This window comes from Cryptomeria japonica, chromosome 10, assembly GCF_030272615.1.
Source record: "Cryptomeria japonica chromosome 10, Sugi_1.0, whole genome shotgun sequence".
In the NCBI taxonomy this organism is placed as follows: domain Eukaryota; kingdom Viridiplantae; phylum Streptophyta; class Pinopsida; order Cupressales; family Cupressaceae; genus Cryptomeria; species Cryptomeria japonica.
In genome coordinates, this window is record NC_081414.1 from 785,421,334 (window position 1) to 785,431,989 (window position 10,656).

General features: G+C 30.9%; 1 protein-coding gene across 1 annotated transcript; it reads right to left on the bottom strand.

Moving 5' to 3' along the window:
• Nucleotides 1–1,668: 1,668 nt before the first annotated feature.
• On the bottom strand, nucleotides 1,669–3,034 carry LOC131859249 (protein LURP-one-related 11-like). The gene is made up of 3 exons (XM_059212836.1): nucleotides 2,786–3,034; nucleotides 1,879–2,100; nucleotides 1,669–1,794 (listed from the first exon to the last, which is right to left on the bottom strand). Exons 1-3 carry the CDS (start codon nucleotides 3,032–3,034, stop codon nucleotides 1,669–1,671), a joined length of 597 nt encoding a protein of 198 aa, XP_059068819.1.
• Between the last annotated feature and the right edge of the window lie 7,622 nt (nucleotides 3,035–10,656).

The following is a 10,656-nucleotide window of genomic DNA, read 5'->3' on the forward strand; positions in this document are numbered from 1 at the left end:
GATTGGGAACCTTACATTGGAGCTCATACCTTTGGATTTCATTTATGCTAAAATGAGCTCCATTATTGATGTTCCTTATGGATATAATAATGTTGTCTCTTTTTTTTTGTTATGTCATTCTTCTCCTACTCTTTATTCATGTTGTTTTATAAATACTAATTTACATACAATTACATTGTTGAAATTTGTGTAATTTGGATAACTACTAATTCTCTTTTAAGATTAATAGAACTTTTTACATAATTACATTCAAAATAGAGACGAACTTATCAAATACATAATGTAGCAACACTTTTTTTTTATGTATTTTAACCTCCTCTCTTAAATACCAAAAAACGTTATCATAAGAAAACAATTATTAATCATGGTATAAGTTTTTTGACATTTCTTTGAAACAATCAACATAAAATACATACTTTTCTACAACTATCTCTATCTGCTAAATATAGTTAATTTGATATGCTTTCTTTTTATTATTATTTTTATTTCTCTTTAAATTTATTAGGAATACACTTTCACTTTCCTTACTTTATTTTACATTATAATTTTAAATCATATAAATTAATTTGAATCATAAGACACTCTAATATTATTATATAATTATCATTTATAATTGTTAATATACTAAATAGTATTTTATCAAACTAATTATTAATTAAATTTTTTAATATGATATATTAATTTGTATGTCAGCAGTAATAAGTCAATAGTCCTACCTAAAATCAACATTAATGTAGTTTATTAATATATATATATTATAAAAAGTCTTACCTAAAACCAACATTAAATGTATAGTACTGCTACTTATTTCTTTACTTAATATATATCTATATTCTACATAAAGTATTGTTGAATGATATATTTATATATAGTCAACAATCTTACCCAAACTCAATACTAGATTTAAAATTTGTTTCTTTACTTTATACATATCTATATTCTAGATTAAATCTTTTTGTGCTTTTAATTGATATATTTATATATAATCAACAATCTTACCCAAACTCAATACTAAATTTAAAATTTATTTCTTTACTTTATACATATCCATATTCTAGATTAAATATTTTTGTTCTTTTAATTTAATGTTGATTTCAGATATGACTGTTCAACTGTCACTAAAGAGCTGTATATATAAATATGGATCAAAACGAAATTGGGAAAAAGAAAAACATATAATAACTGTACAATCGAAGACACAGAAACATTATTTAATGACAAAAGTTAAGAAATCAATATATACATAACAACACAAAACAGAACTGGAAACAGGTCATGTATGAACATGAGACAACGGTGCGAACAGCCCCAACTGAAAGTTGTCCATTCCCCACTGCATGCCCAAAAATAGAGTGCCCCACTGTAATAATGCTAAAGCTTTGATCAAGTTATAAAGCTTGAGTTTGTATTTAGGTGCATTGCTAAATTTAATTTTTACTTACAACTTAAGTTTGATTCATAAACTTTGGCTTACAAATCTTCATGTTCTTCATCATCCTCTGTGCCACTGTCCTCCAGATTAATGTTGTGATATCCTTTTGGTCAGGAACCCATCCAAAAAATAGCAACTGAAGGATTGTTTAAATCCTTCCCCTCTTGCAGAATCGGCAGGACGTATAAGACCAGCTAACATGTTTTTTACCGTCGATTATTCTCTCATGTAACTACTCAACTTATCTGATCAAACATAATAAGCAGTCCCATTACAAAGGCTTGATCCACTCTCCCTTCGACAACCAGATTGAGAATATCATTCCCGAGCACTATATCTAATTTGGCTTCCTTTCGTTTAACCTGCACTTGCACACACTTTCCATCAGTTTCTCAAACTCCAAAACCATCTTAATAAATTGGACAATGATTTTATCTTTTAAATACCTGTGCAATGGTCTCTCCGGAGACACTGAATATTGTGCATGATGACTTGCACGACCCTTCGATCTTGTAATCATAAACCTTTGATTTTCTACCTCGATTTGCAAATACATTGGCGGTAATTTTGTTTGAGAATCCCAAAGACTTTACAAGGCTAAATGTGGGCTTCTCAGACTGCATGGGATCTCCTCTGAATGCTTCCCATCTTTTCCCAATACTCCATCTCTGATGAATCAAATATAGTTATCAGAGATTATAGAAGATAAGCTTATAAAAATATCTTGACAATCATGGTAATCAGATAAACTATTTAACAAAAATCAAAACATAGAATATGAAATTTATAAAAATTAGTCTGATAATCAAAACATAGAATATGAAATTTATAAAAATTAGTCTGATAATCATGTCAACAGAAAAATAATCAAGTTAAAACAAGTATATTATAAGTTTTGATTTGTTTACGTGATTCATTTGAATTTATGCTAATAAATAGTTATACTGAAAGAGTATGATATTGATAAATCAAATTTAGTATCAGAGATTATTAAAAATGAAGCTTAAAAAAATTAGTGAAAATGAATATAAGTAGAAAACAGTATTTTTCTTCTTATGTTCTATTTTATCATCATGATGATGGATCACCTAGTGTGATCCAAAATGTTGATGCAATCACATTCAGAAATATTTTAACAATTATCGATATGAATTGTGGAAATCTGATACCATTTATAGCCTAAATTTTCATTTATTTACGTGTTTCATTTGAAATCAAGCTACTTCAATTTTGATTTGTTTACATTCATATAAAATCATGATAATAAATGATTCTAATGAAAGAGTATGAATTCAGATGATTCGTCTAAAGAAATCAAAACTTAAAATACTGTATTGAATTCAAACTGAATACCTTGCGCCTTAATGTGAGAAGAAGCTGGCCTGCATCATCCATGAGAAGCACTTCATTTTTAGCATTGGATGCATAATTATCCACTCTGAAAACCAGATTTCCCAAGGAATTGAACACGGTGAATCCTTTGCCATTCAGTAAGAGGGATTTCTTCCAAACTGTGAAGTGGGTAGCTGAGGCTGAACAAAATTTATGATCGATAAAAACATGGGGAGATGATAAGATAGAATCAGGATGCACTTGAGCCATTTTTGGATCTCACAGCTTTTTCTACTGATTGTCAAAAAGTTGAAGGATTAAAAAGATACTTTTAGAGTCCAAAGAAGATAAGATATCAACATAAAGGACAGTTGGGCTTCTAGATACTCAATCCTACTACTCCCATTATACTTATATCCGAGAGTAAGATATTTTCGTTTTGATTCAGCATTATTGAGAATGGTTTGAACCAAGGAATCCACGTATACCTTGGGGTTTGAAAACGTCTCTGCATCTTGGGAGCCCACAAGTCGCTGTTATACCAAACTATGTCAACGTCACAACCGACTAAGGACCCAAAGTTAATTCAGAACGTGTTCTTGACTGTAAAGGAAATTTTGTTTGGGAAACCTATATTCCATTCAATTTTTTATTACTTAATAAAGTAGATTACAATAAAATATGCAGCTGAAAAAGTTGAAAACCAATAAAGGTACTACAGTTGTAACACTAGAATACTGCAAATGAAATAAGGATATCAATATCAAATGTTAGTAACAGACACAGGCAATTAAAATAATTCTTCAGAAAGAGGGATTGTTTCCAACTATGCTTTTATTTTTCAGTATAACTTATTTGGGTAGGCGAAGAAGATACCTATAAAAGAAACGCTTCCATATCTGTTTTGTCTTGTCTGTTTAAAATTTTCTGTAATTGGATTCGGTTTGGAAGATTTTGAACTTTTATAAGGAGTTGAATTATGCCACGCAAGGCTTCTATTTTGCATGCGTATCAGACTGACGGTGAAGAGAGAGAAAGCTGATGAATGCACAAAAAAGGATCCCAGCTAACAGAAAAGATGCTATTGGTGTTCCTGTTTAGGTTTCCCAAGAAGATGCTATGGAGTTTCAAAAACTATAATTGCTAATTAAAGTACTTGGAAGGTGGTATTAAATAGTCAATAGGTCTATATATTATATTTTTTATTGGTAAGATACTTGCTTTTTTAAATGTTGTTAAAATGTTTGGCAGGATGATTATTTATGTGTCTATTAATCATTTGAAGCATCTTTAGGTCCTTTCCTTACTTTTATGGATTTAAAGTATTTCTAGTTTCAACTCTGTAGAAAAGTGTATTATTTAAAAGACATGAAGAAAAAAATGTGGAACAGGTGGCAAAATCAAGGGAGTGTAATCATATTCATGTGGGTAATATTTTATCTCGACAAATATTTAAGTAAACTATTTAAGAAAGCTAAATGTTTAGAAGGAAAGAGTTATATTTTGAAGAAATTTGTTTGACAAAGGAATGTTGAGTGTAAAAATATATTAAAACTTGTTTATGCTAATAAGGAATAAAGAAGAACACTTGACACATATAATAATATATAAAAGTATGCAAGATTAAAATAATATAAATGTATAGCAAATTTATGATATTCATATTCTTTAAGGGTGTTTCTTTCTAATAAATGAAAAATTGTATTTTCTCAAAAATACATGAATTTGTATTTAAGTTTATGATTAATATGTCATTTGTCATCCAGCAAGATGATTACTTTAATCATCCCAATAGAGCATTTGCAATACAAACTTCTAGTGGCAAAAATTTTGGATCAAAGAATTAAAATACATGCAAAAAAATATTTTCTTTGGATAAACATTATACATCTAATTTCAATATTTTTGTTGATAATAAAAAATAGCCTAACAAACTTGATATCATTAGCTATGCAAAAATAAGTTTAACAATAAGATATCTATATTAATAATTTTTATCATGCATAAAACTTAGAACCAAAGAAGCTCTATTCTGGGCATGAGCTAAAAATTCAACATAGTGATAGAGTTCCATTTATTGACTAAAACTAACTTTCATACACTATTTTCTTTTAATTTCTAGCTACGTATATATGTTCCAAACCACCCTAGTAGTGCAAGTTTTTATAATGAAATCTTCTAGTTACAAGATTGTTCAACCACAAGATTATGGCTCACATACTTAATCATGACCATAGGAAAGTAGATTTTAGAAGGTATCAAACTATTAAAAATTAAATTATAGGCCCTATTTTGGCATGTATGACCTCCCACGTCTAGTCTTGTTCATCGCAAGGCAGTTCCATGTGTCATTTTGGCTTCTCCTTCTTATTTTGGACCTAAGTTCTCAATTTTATGCCACATTTAGGAAATCAGGTTGGCTAGGGTGACCCACTCCCCAATGTTTGGCCTCAAATTCAAATCATAGCATGCTTGGCTTGGTTGAGCAGAAAATATTTTCTTGTGTTAGCTTGGTTTGAGTTTTACACTCCGGAATGCCTACGAGAGGTATATAAGCTAAACCATTAATAATTTGAAGATGAAGTAAACTACTAATTTTTGAGATTTTTCATATAGATTCTAAACTTATTTTTTTAAAAATAATTAGAACTTAACTATCATGCTGTTATTTAACTTTTAATAGCTCAATATTTACAATAATCAACATTTTTTAGAAGTGACATTTATTTGGTAATGCATAACATTTTTTTATAGCAAGAAGAAAATTCTAATCTTTGAAATATAGAATTGTCACACCAATATCTAGTGAATGGATATTTTTTCACAATGTTTTGTTACATTTTTTTTTTAAGTCAATTTTTTAAGGTGGAGTAATTATAGTTTGGATAGAGGTGTATTCTGTAATGCATAATTTTTTTTCTATGCATTTGAATTAACTTCTTCTTTTTGTGTTGAAATGAAGATATCAATACCTAGGCATAAGATATTTTTACATTTTCATCTCTATTTTTCAAATTTTCCACATTTGTGAAACGCAATCCTTAATTCTTGATGAAAAATCTACATTCATAAAAAAATAAACATAAATATATTAAAAATTATACTATTTAGAAACATATAATAAGGACTAAATACTTAAAAAACAAAACCCCTAAATGAATTCATTTGCTCCCCCAAAAGCTAATGTAAAAGTGGTTTTTTATCAACATTTTGATAGGTGTGAAGGAGACTCCATTACAGGTATGGTTTAGAAATAGAAAGGTTCTATTAAAGAAATTTTGACTAAGAGCCTTTGATCGAACTCTCCTCAATTAATTACTTCAAATGGGACCTCTTAAAGATTAAATCATTAAATTTTCTAAAAAAAGTATGATTTCAGCAAAAATCAAAATGTACCAAAAAGTGTAACCCAATATTGTGGGATCACCCTATTATATTTATGATATTTTGTAAATAATGGAGTTAAATTATTTGTTATCATTATTTATGTAGAATTTGTGTATTTATTTAATTATGTATATTAATTTTATTAAAAGAAGTGTTCACTATCATATGTCAACAATCCTAACTAAAATCATAATTAAGTTAATAAAAGTATTTTTTCAATAATATATTTACATATAATCAACATTCGTACCCAAAGTCAATATTAAATTAAAAGTACCGCAATTTGTTTCTTTACTTGATATATATATATATATTTTTTTGGAATTTATTTGAAAGACTCGACATTAAATATCTAATTTTCTACACTTATGTCTGTCAAATAGTTAAGAATTTTGGTTGAGTACAAAATATTTTCTCATGTTAGCTTGGTTTGAGTTTTGCACTCCGGAATGCCTAGGAGAGGTATATAAAAAAGGAATCCTCCTCATTTTGGGGAGGTAGTGAGGAGAACTCAAGCCCACATCAATCAACAAAGAAAACAAGAATTCATCATTCTATAATTCAAGACACTTTGTCCTACTATATCCTTCATTGTGGCAACCTTCTATTGAGCACCAAACATGACTGAGAGGGGTGATGAATTACTCTGGAAATTCAAAACCAATTATTAATCAACTTATTTAACAACACTACTTTAACCATCACCACATCAAGCATAAACATATAAACACATGTACACCAAATTTAAGTGGAAAACCCAAACAGGGAGAAACCATGGTGAGAATCTAACTCACTAAATGAATAACAATGTTTACAACATTTTAGGCTTGCAGCCAAGCAGTACTAACACCTGAGGGACTTGTAGAACTAAGGTGCACTACCTTAGGCAGGATACAAAGACTTGTACAGTTGAAGAACATTTCTTCATGACAAGATACAAACTATTGCCGAAGGACTCAGTATCAATTAGCAATGAATGAAATAGCTAAACCAAAATTGAGAAGGATTCTCTGGATCATGAAATTGTCCTTGAACAATAATCAAGAAACCAATAAATTGGTAAACATCTTTGATAATCTTCACTATCACAACACACTATCTTGCAGAATATATCGGCTTCAAATCTCTTCTCAAACTGACTTTCTAATCACCACAAACTCAAATCTGTTTGCAAATCTTTTGCATACACTTTTCACACAATTCACTTTTCATCCACACTCAATTCATCCCTACACACATCTTATATATGAGATACAACATTGAAATCATAATCAAAGGTTAGCCAAAATAGAATAATAAATATTACACAAAATAAGCCACCCAAACCTAAAATACTTAGATTAGTCCACTTGAAGAGGAGGGAACAAAAACATATCATAATTCATCATTCCATGAATGATCTAACAATCCACACACACTAACACATACTCTAAAGGATGGTACAAACCATAACATGTAGAGATAATCAACCAGTCAGACACATAACCACTTCCAATGCAAAATACTCCATACAAATCTCTACATGCCAAAGTGAGACCCAAATAAACATCTCAACGCATATTTCAACACATATCCGAACCAAAAAAACATGATCCATTAAACTACAATACAATTAACAACATACCCAGAGGGTAGCAAAAGCATTTTGGAACTCCCTGAATATAGAATGACACAAACAACACCAAAAGAGTGTCTTAAAAAATATCCATCTAGATAACCAAGGTCTAACAATGCATGTCTAGACCAATATCCATCTGGATAACTAGGTTTGACATTAATGACAACCATACAAGCTCATTCTAACAACAATGTCCAATAGCTTCAAATACCTCCATGCAACCATGTATATTATGATTTCCTTTTAGATCTTTTGTGTGGATTCATCCTATTGCATCAACATGTGATCATCTCCAAAGAAAGATTTGCATCATCAAGGTACAAGACACTTCTATTATCAAATATAGCCTCTACTATATATCAACATGCTTTCCTTTCAAGTTCAATTCAATTTCAAGGTTGATTCTAAACTAGGGTTTGACTTAGGAAAACCCATTTATAGTATAATCAACTAGAGATCTACAACTTGTAATTCATTGGAGAAAAAACAACTAGGAGCTGGCTAACCACAACAACCCAGTCTTAGGAGTAGACCAACTGGGCGATCCAATCCATACATGTTTGACTCAAACTTAGGTTGTGGTATAGTTCGAGTCTAATTTATTGTACTCTCTTTTTAAATTGGGTTCTCAGCCTATTACAACCTTGCACGCAAAAAATAAAGGTCATCTCCTCATTCTCTCTTACCTTTTTCTCCCCAATTTGTAGAGTCACTCTCAAGTACCCCCCATAATGGACTATTTAATTCATCTTGTGCCTTAGAATGTATTGTCTAAAGCCAAGTGGATCATTCTCCCTCTTAATGTAATCAAAGTGGAAATAGGCCTAAGTTTCCTAGTTTGCTAGTGAACCCTATTTCCCTTCCATTACAAGATAATCAACATATGTGCATATTTATGCAATAGGATGAAACTAGAATTCTCATGTGAAGCTACATATTTATGTATTCAGATTCACAGCTAAATCCAACTAATCAACTAATTAATCTAAAAACTATTTGTAGCTAATAACAACCAATTATAATATTTATTGTATTTCATTATCCCCCATAATAAACATATTAAAAATAGGAAGAAATTTTTTGTTATCCCCTTTCTCACCGATAATTAATAGTTGTCACATATGCAAATCCAAACTAAAATAACAGTTGTCACATATCAAAAAATAAATTAAGACATAAAGAATCAACAAATAAAAATTATCTCAATCCAATCACTTAGCCGAAGCCATAGGAGATTTCAAGTTCATTGACCTTGCTAGCAAATTGAATATTAAAATCTATGGATTGAGGGGGACTCAGAAAATATTATTGAATGCCTTTTAGGTAAGTCCTCCCCCTCATGGACCATCAAAAATTGGATCGATGAAGCTAAATCCCTCATTAGCAACTTTGAGAATGTATGAATCTCATGAGTGTTTAGGAAAGAAAACATGGTCGCTAACTATTTTTACAATGAAGGAGTTAAGCACTCTAAATGATGAATGTGGCAATCCTAAAAGGATATAGAAGCGGGGGTGAAATCCTTAGTTAGATATGATGTTATTAATCGAAAATTTATCATTTCAAAAAATGATTAAGAGCATTAGTGCAAGGTACTGTTTCATTCAATACTTCATCGGCACCATTATTCTCCCATCTATCCATGTGAAATGGAACATATTGTGGGTTCCTAGGATTTGTTGTAAAGTTTTTGCCAAGATTATCTACTCTGCAAGTGAGAAGAAAGAAACCTGCGAAAAATGGGGGGAAATAAGAAAAGGGTGGAGTCAAAAAGCTATGAAAAGTACTAGAAGAATCAGAAGGTATGGAATTAGATTGTCAAAGGGGGCTGAAACCTTTCCTAGAAAAGATTCATGGCACTAAACCCAACATTGTGAGGTATTTCATCAAAAAATGGAAGGAAGAAGCCATCATTCTGTCTGGAAGAAATTTCATTATCAATGAGCTCGTCTGATTGGAGAAGTTATAGGCCTCTCTACTAAAGGTATTAAATTCTGTTGAACACAATGTACCACTGAGAGGGGCGGTGAATCAGTGGTTCCTAAATTATTTTCCCTTTTAAAGAAACCTTAGTATACCAGTTATTATCCTAAGCATTAAATAGTCAGACTGGTAAGACAAATGAGAATACCAAAGGAGACAATCATATAAATGCAACCCACAAGACTAGATGTATGAGGAAAACCCAATATGGGAAAAACCTTGGTGAGAAATGATACTGGAGACTACTGCTCCAATCCAGCCTCACAAGTGAAAGAATGAATTAGAAAGATTTAGGGCACCAACCCAAGGAGCACCAACCCCTTCTATTTTAGGGAACCAGCCCAAGGAGCATCAACCCCTACACCAAGCTCCAACTTGGTGATGTATATCAAAATACAATTTAGATACAATTATACCTTCTTGTTGCAAATGAGTTCTTCAACTCTTGATCAAATAGGTTACAGTCGATTGACAATCTTCTCTTCTTTACTGAACCTCACACTACCAGTTATGAAATCACTCTCTTGGATTCTTGGCCTCTTTTCTCTATCTCTCTCACAACCTCACAATTCACTGTGTCACACTCGGATGCCTTCTTGGTCAATCACACTTCACTAATTTTCTCAATTGTTAGATTTCCTACAGTTATACTGGTACTCTATCCTTGCCGGATAAACCCACTCACTGGTTTGCTTGTTAACTCACTCTACAACTTTCTTAGAATAAATTATAAGGGAGATTATTCTTCTCTACACTCAAGTTCTCTTCACTCTTGTTCTTCTCCTCCAGCATCAACTTCTTTCATTTTCGAGCTCATATATTTATATACGTGGATTCCTGCCAAGAACGAATTCAAACACTATCATGTTAGGTTTTACCTTTTCCAACTCGATTTTAATCCAAT

Coding starts and splice junctions, on each gene's coding strand:
- LOC131859249 (XM_059212836.1), bottom strand. CDS start 3,034: ATGGCTCAAGTGCATCCTGATTCTATCTTATCATCTCCCCATGTTTTT. Junction 2,101..2,785: donor TTCTCACATTAAGGCGCAAG/GTATTCAGTTTG, acceptor TTGATTCATCAG/AGATGGAGTATTGGGAAAAG. Junction 1,795..1,878: donor CCGGAGAGACCATTGCACAG/GTATTTAAAAGA, acceptor GTGCAAGTGCAG/GTTAAACGAAAGGAAGCCAA.